The sequence below is a fragment of the Carassius gibelio genome, chromosome B3 (genome assembly GCF_023724105.1).
Source record: "Carassius gibelio isolate Cgi1373 ecotype wild population from Czech Republic chromosome B3, carGib1.2-hapl.c, whole genome shotgun sequence".
NCBI classification, from domain to species: Eukaryota; Metazoa; Chordata; class Actinopteri; order Cypriniformes; family Cyprinidae; genus Carassius; species Carassius gibelio.
Genome location: NC_068398.1, coordinates 34,100,938 through 34,128,265, shown reverse-complemented (window position 1 = coordinate 34,128,265; position 27,328 = coordinate 34,100,938). Strand labels below are relative to the sequence as shown.

Here is a 27,328-nt window from a genome sequence, read left to right as displayed (position 1 = left end):
AGAGAGAGAGAGAGAGAGAGAGAGAGAGAGAGAGAGAGAGAGAGAGAGAGAGATAATATTCATACGTTCTTTCCAGTCCTGTAATCAAGATCAGTTTTGGGCTTTTGACAGCTCTGCAGTTCATTCAATTCATTTCACGAAAAGGACTTTTATTTCGCTCTGGCGATGTGACGTCATAAGGCTGCGCGCTCTCCCGCGTCTGTGATTCGGCTGAAGAAAGGTGTGTGTGATTTTAATAATTTCATTTGTTTAAATCGATACAACTACTTCAGTGAACTGTATATAAAGTGTAGCAATGCATTGTTACCGACTGTATTACTGTAATGCTTTATTAAGTGTTATTAATGAAGGGTATTTTGTGCCTGTAAAGCGCAAGAGTAACAGAAACTGTGCGTCTCATCTCTCTCTCTCTGTATCAGAATCAATTCATCATCAAGCACTGATAACTTAAAGGTTTATTTCTGTGTACTTAAAGTATGTGGATAGTTAAGTTATAGTGATATAAAATTAGATTCATTAATATTATATATATGATAAAGAGTAAAGCATGACTTTTTATATTAAACTATTTTAATAGTATCTTTTCAAAATGTAATCTACTATATATACCCTGGTAGGTTTGTACTTTCACTTTTGGTTTGTACATTTGGTGCAGCAGAGTTTCAAGCAGTATATATATATATATATATATATATATATATATATATATATATATATATATATACAATTGTTTAAATTCATTTAACTTTTGAGGCTGGTTATTGGTCACCTGTGGTATCGATTTAGTATCGATACCGAGGTATTAGATTATGGTATCGAGCCATCCCTAATTGCCACAAATTAACAAGTTGTATGAATGAATAGTCTATCTGTCCTGTGAATTAACAAGTTGTATGAATGAATAGTCTACCTGTCCTGTGTCCCGCAGCCCTCAAAGCGCATTTATCTGATGAAATGACTTCGGGGCCGTTCACATCATATCGCGCCTAAAAACATGTGGAAAACGGTAGGCGCGACGCTTTCTCCTTCTCCAAAGCGCTCGGGCAGTTGCACTCCTGAGGCGTCTGCTGTTGCTAAGCAATCATGACCTGCTCTCTCCATGAAGACACGGAAATTTCAGCAAAGGATAAATGGATATGCAGAACTGAAAATCGCCTGCAGTAGCTCTGCTACTAAATTTATTTCAAAATGGCAATCCATATATAGCTATGTACAGCTGTTCCTTCATCTTGGCTGTGCATTCAACGTTGTTACAGGAAAGGATGAAGCTGGATGGTTAGTTCTTGTCACATGACCTGCGGTGCACTTGCGGCTCTCTGAAAAGTTGAGATGTTTTTAACTCGATGCGGTGTGGACGCGCCTGGAAAAAACGAGCATGTCGCACCGCGTGCACCTACATTTGAAATAATGAATATGAGCGCACAAAAGACGCGATATGTGAACGGCCCTTTATTTACTACATTTCTGTTACTTTTCATATTGTATAACTTTTGTGTTGTTTCTATTTTAATGTACTTTTAAAGTTTATTTTAATGAACTTAAAATAATGGATGTCTAAGTGGTGCCCACAGAATAACATAGGTTATATAGACAATTGGACGAGCTTTTGGGGCAGACCTGACCTGTTGAAAAGAGATGGTCTTCATCCCTCCTGGGGTGGTGCTGCTCTTCTGTCTAGAAATATGGCAAATAGTCTTAGTGTTTATACTTGACTAACTGGGGCCCAGGTCAGGAAGCAGACAGACTGGCTAAACCGACCGTCTGCTAGCTGCCTCCCGTCACAGAGGTCAGTTAATTCTCAGCACATAGAGACTCTTTCACCTAGATATCACACTATAGAGACTGTGTCTGTTCCACGAACTAGAAAATACAAAAAACGTCCAAACCAAGTTAAGGTTAACAATTTAATTGAGGTTCAACAAATAAAAAACAAATGCAATATGGATAAACAAATGATAAAGATTGGCTTATTGAATATCAGATCCATTTCTACAAAAACACTTTTTGTAAATAATATGATAACTGATCATAATATAGATGTGCTCTGTTTGACAGAAACCTGGCTAAAACCTGATGATTACATTATTTTAAATGAGTCCACCCCTCAAGATTATTGTTATAAACACGAGCCGCATCTAAAAGGCAAAGGGGGAGGAGTTGCTTCAATTTATAATAACGTTTTCAGGATTTCTCAGAGGGCAGGCTTCAAGTATAACTCGTTTGAAGTAATGGTGCTTCATATAACATTATCCAGAGAAACCAATGTTAATGATAAATCCCCTGTTATGTTTGTACTGGCTACTGTATACAGGCCACCAGGGCACCATACAGACTTTATTAAAGAGTTTGGTGATTTTACATCCGAGTTAGTTCTGGCTGCAGATAAAGTCTTAATAGTTGGTGATTTTAATATCCATGTCGATAATGAAAAAGATGCATTGGGATCAGCATTTATAGACATTCTGAACTCTACTGGTGTTAGACAACACGTTTCAGGACCTACTCATTGTCGAAATCATACTCTAGATTTAATACTGTCACATGGAATTGATGTTGATAGTGTTGAAATTATTCAGCCAAGTGATGATATCTCAGATCATTATTTAGTTCTGTGTAAACTTCATATAGCCAAAATTGTAAATTCTACTTCTTGTTACAAGTATCGAAGAACCATCACTTCTACCACAAAAGACTGCTTTTTAAGTTATCTTCCTGATGTATCCGAATTCCTTAGCATATCCAAATCCTCAGAACAACTTGATGATGTAACAGAAACTATGGACTCTCTCTTTTCTAGCACTTTAAATACAGTTGCTCCTTTACGCTTAAGAAAGGTTAAGGAAAACAGTTTGACACCATGGTATAATGAGCATACTCGCACCCTAAAGAGAGCAGCCCGAAAAATGGAGCGCAGCTGGAGGAAAACAAAACTAGAGGTATTTCGTATTGCTTGGCGGGAAAGTAGCATATCCTACAGAAAAGCATTAAAAACTGCTAGATCTGATTACTTTTCTTCTCTTTTAGAAGAAAACAAACATAACCCCAGGTATTTATTCAATACAGTGGCTAAATTAACGAAAAATAAAGCCTCAACAAGTGTTGACATTTCCCAACACCACAGCAGTAATGACTTTATGAACTACTTTACTTCTAAAATCGATACTATTAGAGATAAAATTGCAACCATTCAGCCGTCAGCTACAGTATCAAAGTCAGTGCACTATAGACCCCCTGAGGAACAGTTCCACTCATTCTCTACTATAGGAGAGGAAGAATTGTATAAACTTGTTAAATCATCTAAACTTACAACATGCATGTTAGACCCTATACCATCTAAGCTCTTAAAAGAGGTGCTTCCAGAAGTCATAGGTCCTCTTCTGACCATTATTAATTCCTCATTGTCATTAGGATATGTCCCCAAAACCTTCAAACTGGCTGTTATTAAGCCTCTCATAAAAAAGCCACAACTTGACCCCAGAGAACTAGTTAATTATAGACCAATCTCGAATCTCCCTTTTCTGTCCAAGATACTAGAAAAGGTGGTATCCTCACAATTATATTCCTTCTTAGAGAAAAATGGTATATGTGAGGATTTCCAGTCAGGATTTAGACCGTATCATAGTACTGAAACTGCTCTCCTTAGAGTTACAAATGATCTGCTCTTATCATCTGATCGTGGGTGTATCTCTCTATTAGTTTTATTGGATCTTAGCGTTTGACACAATTGACCACAAGATTCTTTTGCATAGACTTGAACACTTTGTTGGCATCAGTGGAAGTGCATTAGCATGGTTTAAAACGTACTTATATGACCGCCATCAGTTCGTAGCAGTGAATGAAGATGTATCATATCGATCACAAGTGCAGTATGGAGTACCTCAAGGCTCAGTTCTAGGGCCGCTTCTCTTCACGCTTTATATGTTACCCTTGGGAGATATCATCAGGAAACATGGTGTTAGCTTTCACTGTTATGCTGATGATACGCAGCTCTATATTTCCTCGCAGCCCGGTGAAACACACCAATTTGAAAAACTAATGGAATGCATAGTCGATATAAAAAATTGGATGACGAGTAATTTCTTACTGCTAAATTCAGAAAAAACAGAGGTGTTAATCATAGGGCCTAAAAACTCTACTGGTAATAACCTAGAACACTGTCTAAGACTTGATGGTTGCTCTGTCAATTCTTCGTCATCAGTTAGGAACCTAGGTGTGCTACTTGATCGCAATCTTTCCTTAGAAAGCCACGTTTCTAGCATTTGTAAAACTGCATTTTTCCATCTCAAAAATATATCTAGATTACGGCCTATGCTCTCAATGTCAAATGCAGAAATGTTAATCCATGCATTTATGACTTCAAGGTTAGACTATTGTAATGCTTTATTGGGTGGTTGTTCTGCACGCTTGGTAAACAAACTACAGCTAGTCCAAAATGCAGCAGCAAGAGTTCTTACTAGAACCAGGAAGTATGACCATATTAGCCCGGTCCTGTCCACACTGCACTGGCTCCCTATCAAACATCGTATAGATTTTAAAATATTGCTTATTACTTATAAAGCCCTGAATGGTTTAGCACCTCAGTATTTGAATGAGCTCCTTTTACATTATACTCCTCTACGTCCGCTACGTTCTCAAAACTCAGGCAATTTGATAATACCTAGAATATCAAAATCAACTGCGGGCGGCAGATCCTTTTCCTATTTGGCGCCTAAACTCTGGAATAACCTACCTAACATTGTTCGGGAGGCAGACACACTCTTGCAGTTTAAATCTAGATTAAAGACCCATCTCTTTAACCTGGCATACACATAACATACTAATATGCTTTTAATATCCAAATCCGTTAAAGGATTTTTAGGCTGCATTAATTAGGTAAACTGGAACCGGAACACTTCACATAACACCGTACTTTCTACATCATTAGAAGAATGGCATCTACGCCAATATTTGTCTGTTTCTCTCTTGTTCCGAGGTCACCGTGGCCACCAGATCCAGTCTGTGTCCAGATCAGAGGGTCACTGCAGTCACCCGGATCCAGTACGTATCCAGACCAGATGGTGGATCAGCACCTAGAAAGGACCTCTACTGCCCTGAAAGACAGCGGAGACCAGGACAACTAGAGCCCCAGATACAGATCCCCTGTAAAGACCTTGTCTCAGAGGAGCACCAGGACAAGACCACAGGAAACAGATGATTCTTCTGCACAATCTGACTTTGCTGCAGCCTGGAATTGAACTACTGGTTTCGTCTGGTCAGAGGAGAACTGGCCCCCCAACTGAGCCTGGTTTCTCCCAAGGTTTTTTTCTCCATTCTGTCACCGATGGAGTTTCGGTTCCTTGCCGCTGTCGCCTCTGGCTTGCTTAGTTGGGGTCACTTCATCTACAGCGATATCGTTGACTTGATTGCAAATAAAAACAGACACTATTTCAACTGAACAGAGATGACATCACTGAATTCAATGATGAACTGCCTTTAACTATCATTTTGCATTATTGAGACACTGTTTTCCAAATGAATGTTGTTCAGTGCTTTGGCGCAATGTATTTTGTTTAAAGCACTATATAAATAAAGGTGATTGAATGACAATTAACTGATAAGCGATTAATCGTTTACATCCCTAATACTCATCATTGTAAATTCAGCAACCAGAAACCTCTTTTTTTTGTATTTCTTAACCTGTTAAATGTCACCCCGTCCCGTAACGTTGACTATACTATATTACAATCAAATTTAAACTAATCTTGACAAACTATATATGGTTGGAAAGGTCAAAGACTCCCAAATATATATTATACCAATATTTTTTGTGTTTAAATGGTACATCAAAATCATGTTACAAAATATTTTCAGTCATGAAATATAAAAATTTAGGTTTGTATCATGCACATTCAAGTCTATCTTCAAAAACGTGAGCGACAGTTATCAGGTTACTCACGTTTTTGAAGATAGACTTGAATGTGCATGATACAAACCTAAATTTTTATATTTCATGACTGAAAATATTTTGTAACATGATTTTGATGTGCCATTTACATGGTAATGCAATGTCTGATTTTAAAATGGGTTTTAAAGGATGAATTTTGAGATTTTATGTTTTCAAGTGATATATAACTTCTGATGATTTCTAAAATGTGATAGAGAAAAAGGCAACGAGGAAGTCTTATTTTTAAACAAAGGTCAAAACTCCTTTTGTAATGTAGATTTCTGAGGGTGCACTCTTGTCATAAATTGATCTATTACTTTTCCTACATAATTTTTAACAAAAAATATTGGTATAATATATATTTGGGAGTCTTAGACCTTTCCAACGATATATAGTTTGTCAAGATTAGATTAAATTTGATTGTAATATAGTATAGTCAACGTAGGCGTCCCGTATATGGGACGGGGTGACATTTAACAGGTTAAGGAATTAGATATCTATAGAAGCACCGTTAAGGAGGGTACAAAAAAAAAAGCGGAGAATGTATTTATTTGGTATATTTAAGTTACTGTGATTAACAAGGCGTTTCTTTATTTTAATTTATATGTTGGTTTTATCTATAGGTGCATTTCAATAAATTAGAATGTTGTGGAAAAGTTCATTTATTTGAGTAATTCAACTCAATTCAATCTCAACAAATTAGAATATGGTGACATAGCAATCAGCTTATCAACTCTGGCAGCCATATCACCCTTGAGCCCAAGACCGGTTGCCAATGAAGCTAAGCAGGGCTGAGCCTGGTCAGTATCTGGATGGGAGACCTCCTGAGAAAACTAGGTTGCTGCTGGAAGAGGTGCTAGTGAGGCCAGCAGGGGGTGCTCACCCTGTGGTCTGTGTGGCTCCTAGCGCCCCAGTGTAGTGATGGGGACACTATACTGTCAACAAGCACCGTCCTTCGGATGAGACGTTAAACCGAGGTCCTGACTCTCTGTGGTCATTAAAAATCCCATGATGTCTTTTGAAAAGAGTAGAGGTGTGACCTCGGCATCCTGGCTCAATTCGCCCATTGGCCTCTGACCATCATGGCCTCCAACAATCCCCATATCTGCTGATTGGCTTCATCACTCTGTCTCCTCTCCATCAGTAAGCAGGTGTGTGGTGGGCGTTCTGGCGCACTATGGCTGCCGTCGCATCATCCAGGTGGATGCTGCACACTGGTGGTGGATGAGGAGATACCCCCTGACAATGTAAAGTGCTTTGAGTGTCTAGAAAAGCGCTATATAAATGTAACAAATTATTATTATTATTATTATAACTCAAAAAACCTGCAAAGGTTTACAGAGCCTTCAAAATGGTCTCTGAGTTTGGTTCACTAGGCCACACAATCATGGGGAAGACTGCTGATCTGACAGTTGTCCAGAAGACAATCATTGACACCCTTCACAAGGAGGGTAAGTCACAAACATTAATTGCCAAAGAAGCTGGCTGTTCACAGAGTGCTGTATCCAAGCATGTTAACAGAGTTGAGTGGAAGGAAAAAGTCAAGTCAAGTCACCTTTATTTATATAGCGCTTTAAACAAAATACATCGCGTCAAAGCAACTGAACAACATTCATTAGGAAACAGTGTGTCAATAATGCAAAATGACAGTTAAAGGCAGTTCATCATTGAATTCAGTGATGTCATCCCTGTTCATTTAAATAGTGTCTCTGCATTTATTTGCAATCAAGTCAATGATATCGCTGTAGATGAAGTGACCCCAACTAAGCAAGCCAGAGGTGACAGCGGCAAGTAACTGAAACTCCATCGGTGACAGAATGGAGAAAAAACCTTGGGACAAACCAGGCTCAGTTGGGGGGCCAGTTCTCCTCTGACCAGACGAAACCAGTAGTTCAGTTCCAGGCTGCAGCAAAGTCAGATTGTGCAGAAGAATCATCAATTTCCTGTGGTCTTGTCCTGGTGCTCCTTTGAGATAAGGTCTTTACAGGGGATCTGTATCTGGGGCTCTAGTTGTCCTGGTCTCCGCTGTCTTTCAGGGATGTAGAGGTCCTTTCTAGGTGTTGATCCACCATCTGGTCTGGATACGTACTGGATCCGGGTGACTGCAGTGACCCTCTGATCTGGTTACAGACTGGATCTGGTGGCTATGGTGACCTCGGAATAAGAGAGAAACATACTAATATTAGCGTAGATGCCATTCTTCTAATGATGTAGCGAGTACATAGGGTGTTATGGGAAGTGTTCCCGGTTCCGGTTTACCTAATTAATGCAGCCTAAAAATCCTTTAACGGATTTGGATATTAAAAGCATATTAGTATGTTATGTGTAAGCCAGGTTACAGAGATGGGTCTTTAATCTAGATTTAAACTTTAAAAAGGATCTGCTGCCCGCAGTTGATTTTGATATTCTAGGTATTATCAAATTGCCTGAGTTTTGAGAACGTAGCGGACGTAGAGGATTATAATGTAAAAGGAGCTCATTCAAATTCTGAGGTGCTAAACCATTCAGGGCTTTATAAGTAATAAGCAATATTTTAAAATCTATACAATGTTTGATAGGGTGCCAGTGCAGTGTTGACAGGACCGGGCTAATATGGTCATACTTCCTGGTTCTAGTAAGAACTCTTGCTGCTGCATTTTGGACTAGCTGTTGTTTGTTTACTAAGCGTGCAGAACAACCACCCAAAAAAAGTGTGGAAGAAAAAGATGCACAACCATCTGAGAGAACCACAGACTTATGAGGATTGTCAAGCAAAATCTATTCAAGAATTTGAGTGAACTTCACAAGGAATGGACTGAGGCTGGGGTCAAGGCATCAAGAGCCACCACACACAGACCTTTGTCAAGGAATTTGCTGAACCACAGACGACGTCAGAGGCATCTTACCTGGGCTAAGGAGAAGAAAAACTGTACTGTTGCCATTGGTCCAAAGTCCTCTTTTCAGATGAGATCAAGTTATGTATTTCATTTGGAAAACAAGGTTATAGAGTCTGGAGGAAGGGTGGAAAAGCTCGTAGCTCAAGTAGCTTGAAGTCCAGTGAAAACCAAAGTCACTGCACCTGTTTACCAATAAATTTTGGAGCACTTCATTCTTCCTTCTGCTGACCAGCTTTTAGAAGATGCTGATTTCATTTTCCAGCAGGATTTGGCACCTGCCCAAACTGTCAAAAGTTGGTTAAATGACCATGGTGTTGGTGTGCTTGACTTCCAGCAAACTCACCAGACCTAAACCCCAGAGAGAATCTATGGGCTATTGTCAAGAGGAAGATGAGGAAAAAAAAGAGACTAAACAATGCAGATGAGCTGAAGGCCACTGTTCTTTTCCACGATTTTCTAATTTATTGAGATGCACCTGTATACATGTATAGTTAATGGGTTTTTTTGTATACCCTTGTATTTGTTGGTCAAGCATTATTAATAATAACAAAAATACAGGAGTAATGGAAACCTTACAGAAGGTAGTAAAACTCAAATTTTTCAAATATATATTGATACAGCAAAAGGCACATTCCTTTGTTCAAGAGCTAAGTGGTTAGAAAATTTTGGTTTTTCTTTCCACCAGAAAAACGAAACTATAAAAGACAAATGACCTTGTCTCTCAAAATGTATGATGTAATTAGGGGTGTGACGGTTAGTATATAACCGTGAGACCGGCGGTTATAGTTGAACACCGTCATTAGAACTCTATAACCGCCAAAACCGTGTGATTAAAATATTTTTTACAAACATTTTTTATCAAAAATTATTTTCATTTTTTAGATAGGATCATAAGATGCGCAATATATCGGGAGACATGGTTTTTACCACTTAATGAAGTTTTGTAAATCGTCAGACATGATATTTACCACTTCATAAAATTTTGCTTTGTAGAAAATCTTTCTTAAAAACGAATTTCGTTTTGAACAAATTTTATCTTAATTTTAATAAATGTTTCATCAACCAATTGCATGTATTTTAATAAATAAAAAGCAAATATAGCAGACAATGATAACCGTGACATGGAAGCACCAGCGCACTGCGTTCAATTGCACTGCACTGTGAACTAGAGCGCATCTCATCGTAAATGAAACTCAGTGTAGGCCTATGCCTCATACATTAGCATTAAATATCTTTGCTGCATCCTTTCTAAAACAGACAATGGCTTTTTTGCGGTTCGCATCAGCAAAGCATTGCATCGCCTTAGACCGCAAAACAATCAGTGGATGGCGGGCGGGTGCGGCTTTGAAATTTGCTCAAAAAACTTTGGCGCGGATGATGAGTTTTGTGACAGATCTGAAATCTCTGGTTCACGGTTCAGTTCGATACGATACACTGATGTCACGGTTCGGTTCGGTACGTTTTAGATACAGCAAAATGTAAAAACATCTCCACTTTTCAGAATGCCGCAAGCGCACCGCGGGTCATGTGACAAGAACTAACCAATCAGCTTCATCCTTTCCCGTAACAACGTTGAAAGCTCAGCCAAGATGAAGGAACAGCTGATCATAGTTGTATATGGATTGCAATTTTGAAATAAATTTAGTAGCAGAGCTACTGCAAGCGATTTTTAGAGCTGCAAATCCATTTATCCTTTGCTGAAATTTCCGCGTCTCATGGAGAGAGCATGTCATTGTTGCTTAGCAAAGACAGACGCCTCATGAGCGCTTCTGCCCGAGCACTTTGGAAAGGAGAAGAAAGCAGCGCGACTAGCGTTTTCCACGCGTTTTTAGGCACGATATGTGAACGTAAGGCTAAGGCGCTCGCTCACTCAGCACGCGCTGAAGGCTCGTTGTAAAAATGTCTAATGCATTTAACAGACCAGAAATAGAAGATCCTCCAATAACCAACAGGTCTGGTGTTTGGGTGCACTTTGGATTCCCTGTATACTATAATGGTGTACCGGTGTCTAAATGCTGTGGGGATAGTTTGTTGCGTGTATGTTTCTCCTTTTTTTCGTCTTTTCCCAGACAGTGACACAATAAGGTGATGTCGGCCTAAATGAGTTGACATGTTTCAAGTATTCCCGCTGCTGTTTTTTTTTTTTTGTATTCCCGCTGGTGTACCCTATTGTCATATAGCAGATGCGACATACCATTGTTTTTTTATCCACCACTCTCTTGCCATCACCATTATAGCTTACAGGGAATCCAAAGTGCACCCAAACACCAGACCTGTTGGTTATTGGAGGATCTTCTATTTCTGGTCTGTTAAACGCATTGGCCATTTTGCAATGAGCCTTCATCGCGTACTGAGTGAGCGAGCGCCTGACTGAGTAAGCCTAACATAAACATATAACTATAAGTTGGTGTTTTTTTCTTCTTTGGGAGTGTCAGGGGTGTTGCCTGTTACGTCATTTGGGTTATTGGGCTACCTTGTTGAACGCATATCATTATATTTCTCTTTTTTTTTTTTTTTTTTTTTAATATAATTAATTAGTCCAACGAACCGTTCGGAATACATAATGCGTACCGCGTACCGAACCGAAAGCCTCGTACCGAACGATTCAATACGAATACGTGTATCATTACACCCCTAATATATTTATATATATATATATATATATATATATATATATAGTGGCAGGGTGTAAGGAATACACAGGAGGAAACTCAAGTGTAAAGCCACGCAGGGTGGATTATATTGTAAAGTGAAGGGTTGCAGGGGTGATGACGGTGATCCTGCGTGCAAAGGTGCTCTCACTGGAGTGCTCGTGGCTAAATCTTCCGGTCACAGGCTGCTTTCTGGAAGGCAGAGAGAGGAGAGTCAGTGTGCTTGCTCCTGGAGAGGCTTCTCACCCTTTTCCTGTGAGAGGCAGGTGCGGGTGATCAGCTCGTGATGAGCCTCGAGCCGGTGGTCCTCGTGAATGTTTTCCAGGGCAACACTGATGTGCAATCGGGATGCTCGTCACAATTACCCCCCGACACCCCCCCCCCCCCCCCCCCCAAGTGTTGTCCTGGTCCGGTGGAGAAATATGTTGTTAGCAGGGGTCAATAATAAGGGGTTGGGTGGGGAGTGACCCCTGACAGACCTGCATAAGCTGACCAGATTCGGGAAAGGCCATCGGCATTGGAGTTGGCCACTCCGGCTTGATGGAGCACTTCGAAGTGGAAGTCCTGGAGCGCGAGGAACCACCGTGTTACTGGAGGGGCGCGTGGTCTGTGAGGAGAGTAAACTTCCGCCCGAGGAGGTAATACCGCAGCTCCAGGACTGCCCACTTGACGGCCAGAGCTTCCTTCTCGACTGCGGCATAGTTCCTTTCGGCCGGGGTCAGCTTCCTGCTGATGTATAAGATGGGATGCTCCTCACCTTCTTGAACCTGTGACAGGATGGCCCCCATACCTTTAAACCCCATACCTTTAATACCCATACCTTTAATACCTTTATAGTAAAATTGCTTAGATTCTGCCTACTTCAGACTCAAAATGTTTTTTTTTTATACCATATAATATTTTCAAAAAGGTTGGAGGATGTGTTTCTTGTTACTGTGTGATTATTCCACTAATAAATTACCTGTGGCCTTGTCAAATGTCCATCAACAAGCTCTTAAGGCTTAAAAGTTATGCTATATACACAACTTGTCCACACATGGAGTAATCGTGTGGAATAAAGCTTACATTACAGTTTACCGGAAATCTTTGTTGTCATATGACATCTGACGATCTAAACCTGTACTTTGTTTAAATGGGGTTGACATTAAAGGGATACTTCACACTAATATAAAAATTTGGTTATAAGTTACTTAGCTCCATTTTGTTCCAAACCTGTAAAAGCTTTTTTCGTCTTCAAAACACAATTTAAGATATTTTGGATGAAAACTGGGAGGCTTGAGACTGTCCCATAGACTGCCAAAGAAATAATACCGTCAAGGTCCCAGAAAGTATGAAAAACATTGTCAGAATAGTCCAGCTGCCATCAGTGATTCAACCGTAACGTTCTGAAGCTTTTTGTAAGTGAGTAACACTTTTTTTAATGACTTTATTCAACAATTTGTCTCCTCTGTGTCTCTCAGCAGCACCGTGGTGCCATTTTGGAGAAGCAGTATAAGCTTTTTTTTTATGTCATTATGCACCGATGCACTGTTTTCAAATGTAAGCTTAAATACAGGAGACAAAGGAGACAAATTGTTGAATAAAGTTTTTTTTTTTTTATTATTCATGTACAAAAAGTTTTCGTCGCTTCATAACGTTATGGTTGAACCACTGATGGCAGAAGGACTATTCTGACGATGTTTTTCATTCTTTCCTGGACCTCGACAATGTTATATATATTAAATTGTGTTCCAAAGATGAACAAAGCTTTTACGGGTTTGGAACAAAATTAGAGGTAAGTGACTTATGACAAAAATGTTCATTTTGGGGTGGGATATCCCTATAACAGTAAAAAGTGTAAATACATTTATTAGACAATTATTTTATAAAAGTAGATACCTAAATTCTAGCGGGAAATGTTTCTGGAATGTTTGGTTCACGGATATTATGTGGGGAAAAAAAGCTTGGTCCCCCACTTTTCTATTTCTTTTGTATTTCTAACAAACCTAGGTAACTATATTTGAAAATCCTTCACAACATTTTATGTTTGTAATTATACTCTTTCAGAATGTATGAATGTCATCAAATTGGTACATATTTTTTTTATGAATAACCACTAGCATTTTTGGGAAGATTTATGATTGTTTGTCCAAGAGAAAACTGGTTATAGTTATGATTTGACTTTGTGATTTGACTTTTTTAATCAAAAAGTATATCTGTAAACATTATGCTGAATCTTATGATTTTATTTGGTAAGTTTGATATCCATATAAGTAAAATAAATAGTTTTGAACCTTGTTTTAAGGTTTTTGTTAAATTTCATTAATAAATGGATTCTATAAAATGTATTGATAGTAAAGTTTAAGAATTTAAGTCCATTATCTCTCCCTTTGACTAACTCCCTCACCAGTTTACGGAAAAACTACTGAACTAGGGAGCTGATTGAGACGCAGATAGAGATTTAGTTTGGACTTATTTTTCTACTGTTATTCTCATCTTAAACAGAAAAACTCAACTGAGATCCACGTGACACACCATTATAAAGATGGCCTTTAGTAGCGAGCAGCGTGAAGACAAGAAGATTGACAAAACATTTGGTGACAAACATGAAGATGCTGAGAAACAAACAGGTTGGTTTTCATTCTCAAAGCTGAACTGAAACAATAAAAACCCTACATTTCTTTAACTTAATTATGCACTGTAAAAAATGTACTGTAGAATTTACAGGATATTACTGGCAAAAAAGTTGCCAATAAAATCCTGTAAAAATGATGTTAATTGCTGTAAAATGGATTACAGGACATTACTGCAAAGCAAATTACAGTTAATTGCTGTATGTGAAATACAGTATTTTGTAGTATTTTTTACAGTAACAGAATTTTACTAGTAGTTTATTTTACAGCATTTTTTTGTAATTTCATTAAATTACAATATTTAACTGGAGACAAAAGTTGCCAATAAAATCATGTAAATACCCCTAAATACAATATGATGTTAATTTAACAATGAAACTGCTTTAAAGAATAATTTTAACAGTAAACTATAAAATACTGATATAAATGCATTATCATGAGCTCTATCTTAATACATTTACAAATGAATAAAAACCAAGTCAATAATGTTGCAAATAAGTATTTATTAAAACTGGCAGAAAGACATTTAAAGGCCTTAACTGGTAAAATAAATTTTATTTACGCTTTGATTTGAACGAAAACAGTGTATCCGTGTGGTGCGGCTGACATAATAAAAAAATAAAGACTTTGTTTAATAAAGTTGTTCTTTTTGTTTTCTTTGCATAAAAAAAGTATTCTTGTTGCTTCGTAAAATTACAGTTGAATCACTGATGGCAGATGGACTATTCTGACAATTCTTTTCATACTTTTCCGGGCTTAGACATTGTTAATTGTTTGGCTGTCAGTGGGACAGACGCAAGCCTCCCGGTTTTCATATGAAATATCTTAAATTGTGTTCTGAAGACAAACATAGCTTTTACGGGTTTGGAATTGACATTAATCACTGTTATCAGTTAACAGTGATGAATGACTACATTTTCATTATTTCATTATTATGAATTGACCCTTGTGGGACTCCGCATGTCATGGACGTCCATTTAGACTGGACGAGTATGCTCTCCTATACTCACATAATAGCCTCTCCCTTCTAAGTATGACCTGAACCATTTAAGTACCATCCCAGAAAGCCCGACACAGTTTTCCAGTCTCTCTAGTAGTATGTTATGATCGACAGTGTCAAACGCAGCACTGAGATCTAGCAATACCAGCACCGATATTTTGCCAGAGTCACAATTTAAGCGATTATCATTTATTTTCTTAATGAGTGCTGTCTCTGTGCTGTGATGCGGTCGGAAACCAGATTGAAAATTGTCCAGGTATCCATCTGAGTTTAAGTATTTGTTCAGCTGATTAAAAACTACCTTTTCTATAATTTTGCCTATAAAAGGAAGATTAGAAATTGGTCTAAAATTGCTCAAAATTGTATTATCAAGATTGGTCTTTTTCAGGAGGGGCTTTACAACTGCAGTTTTTAGGGAGTTTGGAAATGTCCCAGAAAGAAGTGAGGTATTCACCACATCTAAGAGATCTGCTTTTAAACAGTCAAGCACACTTTTGAAAAAAGATGTAGGAAGTGTGTCAAGACAACAGGTTGACGATTTTAGTTGCTGCACTATGTCTTCCAGAATTTTGCTATCAATTTTTTCAAAAATAGACATAGTATCTTTTTTATATTTTGGCCGAATCTGTCTGACCTCTGCATTACTTGAGGATGTGCTAATCGCCTTCCTGGTATTTATGATCTTCTCAGAAAAGAAAGAAGCAAACTCATTGCATTTGCTGTCTGATAGCATATCACTGGGAATCTGACTTGGGGGGTTTGTCAGTCTCTCAACAGTGGCAAAAAGAGTACGAGTGTTAAGTTACTGTTTATAAGGTTTGAGAAGAAGTTCTGTCTAGCTGTGGCTAGTTTCACATTAAAAGCATGAAGGATGTCTTTATAGATGCTATAGTGAATTTCAAGTTTCGTCTTCCTCCACATCCGCTCTGCTTTTCTGCATTGTCTTTTCATAGTTAGAACTGCTGTTGATCTTCTCCAAACTGATTTCTGTCTGTTTGTTTTCTTACCGACTATTATTGGTGCAATATCATCAATAACATTTTAAACTTTTGAGTTGAAGGAATCAAGGAGAATATCAACAGAGTCTGCAGAAATGCTTGGTGTTAAAGATATAGCCTCCATAAATAGTATACTTGTGTTCTCGTTTATGCATCTCCTTCTGACAGAGACAGATCTAGATTCAGTGGTAGCAGAGATCAATATATCAAAGAAAATACAGAAGTGATCAGATGTGCTACGTCCTTAATAACAATGGATGAAATGTTTAGACCCCTACTGATGATTAGATCCAGAGTGTGTCCACCTTTGTGTGTGGGTCCATGCACATGCTGAATCAGGTCAAAAATGTTTAGAACCGTTATCATTTCTTTTGTAGTTTTGTTTTCTGCATTATCTATGTGAATATTAAAATCCCCTGCAATTGCAAAACAGGCAAACTCTGAGGAAATTATTGATAACATTTCTGTGACCTCTTCAACAAAGGCTGGAGAGTATTTTGGAGGCCTGTAAATAATAATAAACAGAATGCGTGGGGCACCTTTCAGCACAATCTCTAGATATTCGAAAGACAAGTACTGACCAAATGACACTTGCTTGCATTGATAGACATCTTTAAATAGAGCAGCTACACCCCCACCTCTCCTAACAGTCCTGCAAACACTCATGTAAGTGAAGTTAGGAGGGGCTGCTTCATTTAGGATTGTTGCACTGCAGCTGTCTTCTAGCCATGTTTCATTTAGAAACATAAAATCCAGATTGTTTGTGGTTATAAAGTCAGTTTTAGTGAGCGAATGTTTAAAAGTGCTAACTTGATGGCAGTGCTTGGTGTCTTTACATCAATCTTAGTTTGATGCATAATAGGCTGCAGATTAGATGAGTTTGTCCTTCGGCTTGAGAAGGCCTTAGACTTACTATCACGTGATAAAACTGAAATAGAGAAAGCTACAGGCACACTGGGTTCCCGCTTGTTCAGTAAGCATTTGTGAATGTTGCTGCTATTATAGCGGGGACCCGACACATATCACTGAGAGCTGCTATCAGTTGTTTTTGGTTCACCTTCAGCAGATAGAGGGTTTGGACCCTGGCGTTGTGGCAGCAGTCGAAGAGCTCTCATAGGAACAGGGCCCACAGGCTTTGGTGGTTGGGGGGCCCGCCATTTTTTTGTTGATATCTGCGGGCTAGCAGCGAATGAGTGGGAGAGTTTAGTCCCAACATACACCAATTCCTCCATTTTCTGTGAGAAGCACAGAAGTGGAGATGCTGGAGAGAGGGATAATGTGTCTGGTGAGATGGGCTGTGTCTCTGGTGTTTCCGGTGGCTGTGATGTGTTGTCCTGGCTTCCCTGGCTGTTTTCCAGAAAGTCGTACTTGGGTGGTGAATCTTGTAGCTGTTTTGATACATCACAGTCAGTCTGTGAGCTCTGTGGGCAGGGCTCAGCAGGGATAGTGTCCATGAGCAGTGATTGTTTTTGCTGCAAGGTGTTATCAGTGTCCTTGTGGGATATGTCAACCACATGATGACTCGGACCCAGTGTGTGTGTGCTGAATGGATTGACACACTCTGCTGAAGGATGACGAAGGGAGAAGTAGATATTGTCCTTAAACACTCTTGCACCAAGTTTGTTTGGGTGGAGGCCATCCGGTTTAAACAATTGTTTATGGCCCCAGAAAAGATTGAAGTTGTCGATGAAATTTACTCCTTTTATATTACAAGATCTTTGTAGCCATGTGTTTAGGCCAAGCAACCGTGAAAACATATTTGTTCCCCTTGCTGCGAGTGGTCCACTAATGAACGACTGAACTTTGAGTCTTTGAAGTGTTTCAAAGAGTTCAATGAAGTCCTTCTTAAGGAGTTCTGACTGCTCTTTCCGAATATCATTCTTCCCCACATGGATGATGATTTGATTTGCAGTCTTGTGCTTCATCAGAATGTTCTGAAGTTCCTTGTTCACATCAGAGACCGTTGCTTGAGGAAGGCAGCATGTTGTTGTAGTCCTGCTACGGATGTTTCTGATAACAGAGTCACCCACTATCAGAGTCCTTGGCTCGGCTGCGCTCTGAGCTGAATGCCGCTGTCTGCTCGTCCTTGAGCGCCTGTTAGTAGCGGTGTTAGCTGCTGGCTGATCAGATCCATGTTTAATCACATTTGAGGATTCCTCACCCACATTTATTAATGCTTCAAATCTGTTCTCCAGATGTATAGGGGGTGGTAGAATGCCAGTATTCACAAGCCTTGTCATAGTTGAATCTGGGGTAGAGGAAGCTATGGCAGCAATACGAGAAACTCGTGACAATCTGATATCTCATGTTCCTTTGGGTCTCGCTCCCTGTTTGTGCCAACGATTAGTGTGGCGTTCAGTTTCGGCTTGTTCCTCTACACTTGGTATAAACTGTTGAGTTTCAGAAGATTCATGGGACTCACCGGCTGTATGCTTAGGGGGTCCATGACGATGGTCTGCTAAGTGTTCCGTCTGTTTTGGAAGTCCAGAAAGTAACTTTGTTTCAAGAATCACAATCCTTTGTAGAAGTTTGCAGCAGTTCATGCAACAAGTAGATCCAACAGGAGGCATTTTCTCTCTCTTCTGTTTGAATGTAGGCAGTTGTTTTCCCGTCTCCGGAATGTAAATAGTAGTTACTATGACAATCGTTCGCATTAGGCTTTATTTTAAGTTAGGTAACGTTAAACACTACTTTTAAATGGTCTCGATAAGAACATTTTACTTCCAAAAATCGTACATTTGGCTTAACTATGCTATGATAGCAATTCCCAGTTTACTGCACAGAAGTTACCAAGGCCACTAAATGTCAGGATAGGAGGCTATTGTGACATGAAATCGCTTATACATTAACTTAAATAAATATAAAAGGATTTCTTAAGTATAATTAAGTGAACTTAATTAAGGAATTATGAATAAAGCCTCTTATCTTCAATCGTTCTCGGTCTGCTCCAGTCGGCTGGGTTTCTGATTTGAATGATGCGCAATCCCATAATGCCACACTACAGTAAGTTAGTGTAAAAAGCAAGAACTACAGTGGCAACACCTGCTTCTTGTAAATGAATTACAGTTGACGTGGAAATATACTGTTAACAACTGTAAAATCTTGTTTGACCCATAATGCATTGCGAATTACAGCTGCATCTTGTAAAATGTTTAAACAGTACAATTCTGTAAAATTTTGCTGTAGAAACTACAGCAATTTTTTACAGTGTGCAACAATATGTAACACACTTTATTTTACATAATGTGAGATGTGAGTGAGTTATTACATGTGTCTGTAATTTTTTCTACTTGTCCTTGAAAGTGCTTTACTAACATTAACATCCCTTAACATAAATAATGTTTAAAGTTAATTTCAGTGTTGGGCAGCAGCTAGCTACAAGTAACGTTACACCATATTTCAGCAGCTTATCCAGTAGCTCGCCTACTTTTAAAACAATGTAGCTTTTCCATTAATAGACTGAAGCAGCCCAATGTCTTCTTACAAGGTCATATACTAAACCAGTGCATTACCATCATCTTTTGGTGCTATATGTAGGGTTGGGTATCATTTGGGTTTTTTATGATACCGGTGCCATTTCGATACTTTCCAAATGGTACCGCTGCCTAAACGGTGCCTGAACCGATACTTATTAAAACATTTTTAAAAAAGCCACAAAAAACTATGGATAACATTAAAGAACATTTTCAAAAATATTTAAAATAAATCCATTCAAATCACTCCTTGGATGCTCTCATTTCCCAAGTTTCACTTACTCTAAGCATTAATGGAATAATAAATACTACTAATAAATGTATTTCATGATCTGGGTCATTGTTTAATAAAAAACCATGCATAATGTTACTACTGTATCTCTGTCAATCACTCTGATATTTATTTAAAATGAGTGCTCCCTTACGAAAATTAACCATGGTTTTACTACAAATAAAACCAAAAAACCATGGTTACTGTAGTTAAACCATGGTAACCACAAATTAACCATGGTTTTGCTATATTAACCATAGTTTAACCATGGTATTTGTAGTAAATCTGTGGTTTTACAAATGGCAGTCAATACGCCAAAAAACCATGGGTTACTACAGTTTTACTATAATAAAACCATGGTTATTTTTCATAAGGGGTGTCTGTCACTGTCTTTAATCAGTTCTGTTAATGACTGTATGCTCATTATATATAAAGTAGCAACAAGTTTGTTTGTAAAGTACAGTACTGTATAAAAGTCTTAGGCACATTAGTATTTTCACCCTAGATAAGGGTTTTAAGCCAGTTATTTATAAATTTTGCAGTAGTATGTCAGTAGACAATCAGTTTACAATACCAAACAATAAATTGGCCATTAATTTAAATAATCTAGTGAGATTTTTGAATGCGCAAGCAGATCACTGTGTGAAGCACCAGCTGTTTTCAGACTGCTTGTGCATTCATTCAAAAATCTCACTAGATGATTATTAAAATTAATGGCAATGGCAAGACTTTTGCACACAAGTGTATGTATAATTAAATTAGGTATATTCAAATAAGTGTAAAGTATGCGTTCATATGTTAAGGGCTAGATTTTCGCTGGAGGAAACTGTGGTGTGATGATTGGTGAATGCAGCGAGAAGACCCATTAATTTTCCCTGTATCTACTGGACCCAAATTCTCTACCATTTCTTCAGATACTTCTAAATAGCCCTGACCAACTAATGAAGTTATTGATACGGTATGAAAAAAAAGTGAAAGTCGTGACAACTGTCAGAATTGGTGCTCTGCATTTAACCCATCCAAGTGAACACACACCCGGAGCAGTGCCTTGCTCAAGACCACTACTGCCATGGTTATTGAGAGTGGAAGAGAGCACTGTTCATTCACTCCCTCCCACCTACACTCCTGCCGGCTCAGAGGCCCGAACCGGCGACCTTCTGGTAACTAGTCTGGCTCTCTAACCATTAGGCCACAGCTGCTCTTTCTCTGTATTAAGAGACAGAGATTACATGAGTCATGATTATAATAAACTAATATGACAAACTTCTAATGTCTTCCGGCGATCAGGCATGTTGAGTAAATAGTTCTTACTGGGAAAACATTTCACAATTGTATAAGGTCCAATAAATCTACCCTAGAAAGGACCAGTCAAAACAGGAAATAAAGCCAATACTTTGTCACCTACTTGAAATTCTCTGGATTTAACCTTGCAGTTAAACAATGTCCGCATCTTCTCTTGAGATTTACCTTATTTTCATTGAGCAATAGCTCTAGAATTCATATAGTCAGTAAAGAAAGCTATTTACATAATCTAAAACAATCTCTGATGGTTCAGAGGCGTTCCATTTATCTGCCAAGACAGTAAAAAGACCTCTGACAGGGTTTCCAAACACTAATTTTTCCTATTTCTAGGAATAAAATGCTTTCTCTCAATTTTTAAAGTCTCTCCGCAAACAATTGTACAGGTGCAAATATATCTGTGCCAGCTCAGCTATTTGACACTCCAGTGTATTCAGGAGATGTTCTATGGTCGGACCTCCGTAGAATGAGATATGAACCAAATAGCACGTCAAAGGTGGTGGAGTTTCAGAACACACTCACACTGTCTAACCGCCACAGACCAATGGAAGCTTAAAAGTGTTTAGGAGCCAAAACAAACTGGGCTGTATCGAACTGCCAAAAAAAACTTATTTTGTTAGATTTACATCATATGAGTTCATTCTTTGATTATGTTTGAAGTATATCGGGGCCTTAATGCTCTATTGTACAGCCTCACAAATAATAACGTATAACATCCAAGGGAGTCCCCCTTCACACTCACAGTTGATTTCGACACGGTAGGATCTCAAAAGTGACTTCAGGGTTTGGTGCAATCTTTCTAACGCCCCCTGACCCTTGAAAACTTTCTCAGAACTTGAGATGTTATGAGTTACTTTAATTTGTTGCAGGACTTTAGAGAAGTATTGAAACATGAATTTCCAGCCTTGAAGAGTCTTATCTTGATGTCGTGTCTTGTTACCACTGTAACCAGAGGTTGTTAGTAGTTCACTTAACTCTTAACATATACTTTTCTTGTTGGATGAAGATAATATCCTTCTAATATTTTATACCAGGGATGTCTAATTCAGTTCCTGGAGGGTCACAGCACTGCAGAGTTTAGCTTCAACTCTAGTCTTCATTACTTGCAAACTAAAGGTAGGTTTGCTGCAGGTTGGAGCTTAAAAGTCCCATGATGTGGATTATTGTCTTTAAAAAAAAATGTTTTTATGTTTGCTGAGGTGTACTTCTATTGTTAGTATGATTTTTACATTTAAAATTTAGAAATAAAAAGCCTTTTTATATCCTGATTTTAGTCCTCTGGCTTGAATGCTCTTTGAAGGGGCGTGTCTGCTGTGAGACTCAGAGTATGACAACTGTTGTGATTGGCTGACATCTTTGCATTCGAAATGCATATTACATGTGGAACCGCTCTAAAATACTTTTACAAGGTCTTTTTTTTTTTTATACTATTACAGCTGTCGGGATTAACAGATCTTGGAAGTGTTGAATATAGCATTATTATTTTTTTTTTATCTTATCGTGTGAACGCAGTGATCTCGTCATTGCAACGCGTTTTCACTCACAAAATGCTACAGCAAACACAGTATTGACATGAATACAGTAAGAGCTTCACTGTGCAGCATAACAGCGTCATTCATTATAAGGGCAGTTTGGGCAAGTGTGCAGATCTATTCACGATGTGTGATTGACGGCTCCGAACAATATAAAGGGAGCATTCTTTAACCGCTCTCTGTAGTTTAATCACAATTTAAATAACAGATTTGTTTCATGCTATTATATTAAGTGAAACAATGTGAAGTTGATCGTTTAGTCACTTGCTTGATAAACTGATGCATAAACAGTATTAAATGATTTAGAAAGAAAGTCTGTGTGAACTTGAATAATTAGCTACACTTCAGAAATCACACATCAGGCATTAATGAACACTGTTACTCACTGCTTATGGCGGTGCTGTCAAATCGATATCGTAAAAGTATTTTTGTAACTCCTGTGCTGATATTGCGACTGAATTAAATGTAAAAAATAAACTGAATCCATTTTCTCCTAATTCTGTGGGCAGACAAAGCAGAGTAAGGGGAGCTAACCTTTCCCCATATGACATCATAAGGGGAATATTCCAGATCGGCCCATCTGAGCTCTCATTTTCTCAAAGGCAGAGGGAATGTCATGGGACCTTTAACTGTGTAGGACTGTGAGCCTTTTTTCAGAAGAAAATGGCAAATTTGGCAATTATTGACTTCTACTGTTGCTTTTAAGCAGATACTAACTTGTATTTATCTCTTTTCGCCCAAGATCTTGAAGAAGAGAGTGAAGAACTGAATGAAATGCAAGATAAAGATGATTTTAAGAAACAAAATTTTGTAACTGGAAAAAAATTATACAGTCGATCACAGATTGACACGACACAGAATTTGACACGAAAAAGACCTAAAAATACTGGAATAAGATGTCATTTCACCTGCCAACAATGTGGAAAGAGTTTTGATCGACAAGGAAGACTTCAAGTCCACATGAGAATTCACACTGGAGAAAAGCCTTACAGCTGCCAACAATGTGGAAAGAGTTTTGATCAACAAGGGAAACTTCAAGTCCACATGAGTGTTCACACTGGAGAAAAGCCTTACAGCTGCCAACAATGTGGAAAGAGTTTTGATCGACAAGGAAGGCTTCAAGTCCACATGAGAATTCACACCGGAGAAAAGCCTTACAGCTGCCAACAATGTGGAAAGAGTTTTGATCAACAAGGAAAACTTCAAGTCCACATGAGAATTCACACCGGAGAAAAGCCTTACAGCTGCCAACAATGTGGAAAGAGTTTTGATCGACCAGGAAGACTTCAAGTCCACATGAGAATTCACACCGGAGAAAAGCCTTACAGCTGCCAACAATGTGGAAAGAGTTTCCCTTCAAAGAACCATCTTAAAAGGCACATGATAGTTCACACCGGAGAAAAGCCTTACAGCTGCCAACAATGTGGAAAGAGTTTTGCACATAAAAACGATCTTAATGGCCACATAAGAATTCACACAGGAGAGAAACATTTCACCTGCCAACAATGTGGAAAGAGTTTCCCTTCAAAGAAAGGTGTTAAAAGGCACATGATAGTTCACACTAGAGAGAGGCCTTTCACCTGCCCTCAATGTGGAAAGAGTTTTGCACATAAAAACAATCTTAATGACCACATAAGAATTCACACAGGAGATAAACATTTCACCTGCCAACAGTGTGGAAAGAGTTTCTTTCTAAAAAGTTACCTTAAAAGGCACATGATAATTCACACAGGAGAGAAACCTTTCCTCTGCCATCAGTGTGGAAAGAGTTTCAATGGACATGGCGGCCTTAAAGTCCATATGAGGATTCACACAGGAGAGAAGCGTTTCACCTGCCAACAGTGTGGAAAGAGTTTCAATGAAAAAGGAGGCCTTAGAAGGCACATGAGGATTCACACTGGCGAGAAGCCTTTCACATGCCCTCAGTGTGGAAAAGGTTTTACTCGACAAGGAAGCTTTAACAGGCACATTCGAATTCACACTGGAGAGAAGCCTTTCACGTGCCCTCAATGTGGAAAGAGTTTCACTCTTAAAAACACTCTTAATGACCACATAAAACTTCACACAGGAGAGAAACCTTTCAACTGCCAACAGTGTGGAAAGCGTTTCATTCAAAAAAGATACCTTAATGTCCACATGAGGATTCACACAGGATAGAAGCCTTACACACACACTCTGTGTGGGAACAGTTTTGCTCAACAAAGAAGCTTTAAAAGGCACATGAGGATTCATACTGGAGAGAAGCTTTAAATTATCAAACTGTGGAAGAACTCCATCAGTAACACTAGTGAGAAGCTGTTTATATTTGATTATTGTAGAAAAAACTTCAGAAATAAAGTAACCCTTAATGAGGCTTCACACTGGAGCGAGACCTTTCATATGTCTTCAGTTTGAAACGAGTATCACAAATCAGAAAGGCCATGAGCAGTAATATCACAACACTTGGTCTATATCTATCATAATACCTGGGTGCTGAATTGATTTTTATTCTATCCTATATATGGATTCTACAAGTATTTAAATATATTGTGATTTTTGTTTGCTTTTTTAACACTGAACATGGGGAAAAGTTGAATCATACAGATGTATGTGATGTATAAGATGAGTCATATTAAAAGCTATTAATCACCTCTTTCTGAGTTTTATTTCGGGAGCATCATATAGTATTGTTGGGATTTAGTTCAGTTAGTTTCCTCATCATGGACTTTTAGTTTGTTCATAGTCAGTTTCCAGTTTACTTGTAATATAATAAATATTACCTTCATTTGCAAACTTTTCTTTTTCTTCATCTTGGATAAAATGTGACAGAATACCAGACCACCCAAATTGTGTAAATATTGACTATTTGGCATCACACCTAGGAGCAGGGCTGGACTGGTAATCTGGCATACCGGGAAAATGCCTGGTGGGCCGACGCACTTGGGGGCCGGTCCATATAATATGATTTTTTTTAAAATTATTTTATTGGCCAATGACCGGCCCATAAAGCAGGGACAGCGGCACATTTGTTCATTTTTCATACTGACACTGGGCTGGCCCAATCATCTCTTAACAGGCTCTACCCCTCCTCCTCTGTTTCTTGTGTTAGATGCAGTTAGTGGCTCAGAGTCAGAAATCTGTGGATTTAGGATGGAGAAACAAAAGTGCAAGGGGGGTGCGGAGAAGTTGCGGGCCAAAAAAAATAAAAATGCTAGAGGTTGATGCCTCAACATGTGCAAAAATAACAGACATGGTTAGTGCTGTAGTTTCAGTATCCAAGCCTAGAGTACCTGAAGACATTTTGCAGAAACATGGAGGAGAGGTGACTAGCCATGGCAGCGCCGGCGGGACCCAGGCAGAGGAGCAGGTGTCTGATAGTAAAGTCAAGGAGGGACAGAGTGAGCAGGAGAGTGTAATTGAAAACGGTAATCATGTTAGCTACATGATTAACAGGGAGGGAGTGTTAATCAGGGCGGGTGCAGGAGGAAAGTGTGTGTGTGTGTGTGTGGGCCTGGTTGGGCCACGACGAAGATGATGATTTACCTAAATTAATGAATATTATAATAAGACAACTTAATCGTTGTTGCCATTATATAGTCTGTCAGATTGTCAACCACTGCACTAGCCACTCAGTCAGCTAAAGTCAAATAACAGCGTAAGCTATTTTGCATTGTTTTTGTAGATAGGTTAGCAGAGTTAACTTATTCAATTGCAACTTTGGCTGACTATTCTAATGTTAACCCTTTAATACCCATAATGGCCGTACGGCCCTTCTCTAGAAAAACTTAAATGATGCCATTTGATTATTAAAATTATTACTCAGAATGGCTGCGTCAAAGCGCCCACGACGAGTAACGCATGCTATTTGGGGATTAAAACCCGCCTTGCATTTTGAAAGCTGTATATTTTTGTTTAGCTGTATATTCAACAAAGTAGATATTTGCTCATGTTTCTAATGAATTTCCAACATCATTAATATGCAATATTTACGGTGAGTGAATAATATGAATATCATATATTTTTAGGACGTTTTGTGTGAGTAATTTGGTAGTATAGGTTGTTGTTGTTGTTTTTTTAAAGGGAGTATCTCAACAATGAGAGGTAAATCTTGTTTGGTGTCATATTAAAGAGGGGTTTGTGCTCTCTAAAACAGAGTAGCCTATACTTGCAATTGTAAACTAGTTTTTCTGCTGTCTGGTTCATTGAAAAAAAAACATTTCTTTTTAGAATTAGCATTATTCTACATCCACATTATATTGGGTTCTAAAGGGTTAACTAGCTTTTATAACATGGAGCACTTTGTCCATCTAGAAATCCTGCTCTTCAAGAATACAGGACTATATAACCAAAATGGATCCTTACTAAGTGTACTTTTAATAACTCTTCCAAATAATTGTAATCCTCTCTCTCTCTGTCCTTATGTATAGTCAAGCCAGGTTGAGTTAGCAGTGGAGGAGAGAGACAGGGAGGAACAGGCTGTAGACTACTTTGCCCGTCCTGCGCCTGCCATGATGCAGGTGTTTTTAAATTATCACCCCAAACAGGATGCTAAAAACCCTGTGGTGAAGAAGGTGTTCAGCAGTAAGGATGGCAAAAGCAGAAAGTGGCTGACATATTGTCATGAACGCCATGCTTTATTTTGTTTTTTATGTCTGGCCTTCAGCAAGCCAACTGACTCCAACATTTTCATAAATGGAATGTCAGACTGGAGACA

General features: G+C 38.6%; 1 protein-coding gene across 1 annotated transcript; it reads left to right on the top strand.

Annotated features, from left to right (window-relative positions):
- The first annotated feature begins 167 nt into the window (after window positions 1-167).
- Window positions 168-27,328, top strand: LOC127953391 (gastrula zinc finger protein XlCGF57.1-like). The gene is made up of 3 exons (XM_052552626.1): window positions 168-220; window positions 13,935-14,059; window positions 23,378-27,328. The coding sequence occupies exons 2-3, from the start codon at window positions 13,975-13,977 to the stop codon at window positions 24,790-24,792; spliced, it is 1,500 nt and encodes a 499-aa protein (XP_052408586.1). The 5' UTR covers window positions 168-220; window positions 13,935-13,974; the 3' UTR covers window positions 24,793-27,328.

What these genes read in the sequence shown, in the direction of transcription:
- LOC127953391 (XM_052552626.1), top strand. Translation starts at nt 13,975, where the DNA reads ATGGCCTTTAGTAGCGAGCAGCGTGAAGACAAGAAGATTGACAAAACA. An exon ending in AGATGCTGAGAAACAAACAG is followed by an intron (nt 14,060 to 23,377) that starts GTTGGTTTTCAT and finishes TTTTCGCCCAAG; the next exon opens with ATCTTGAAGAAGAGAGTGAA.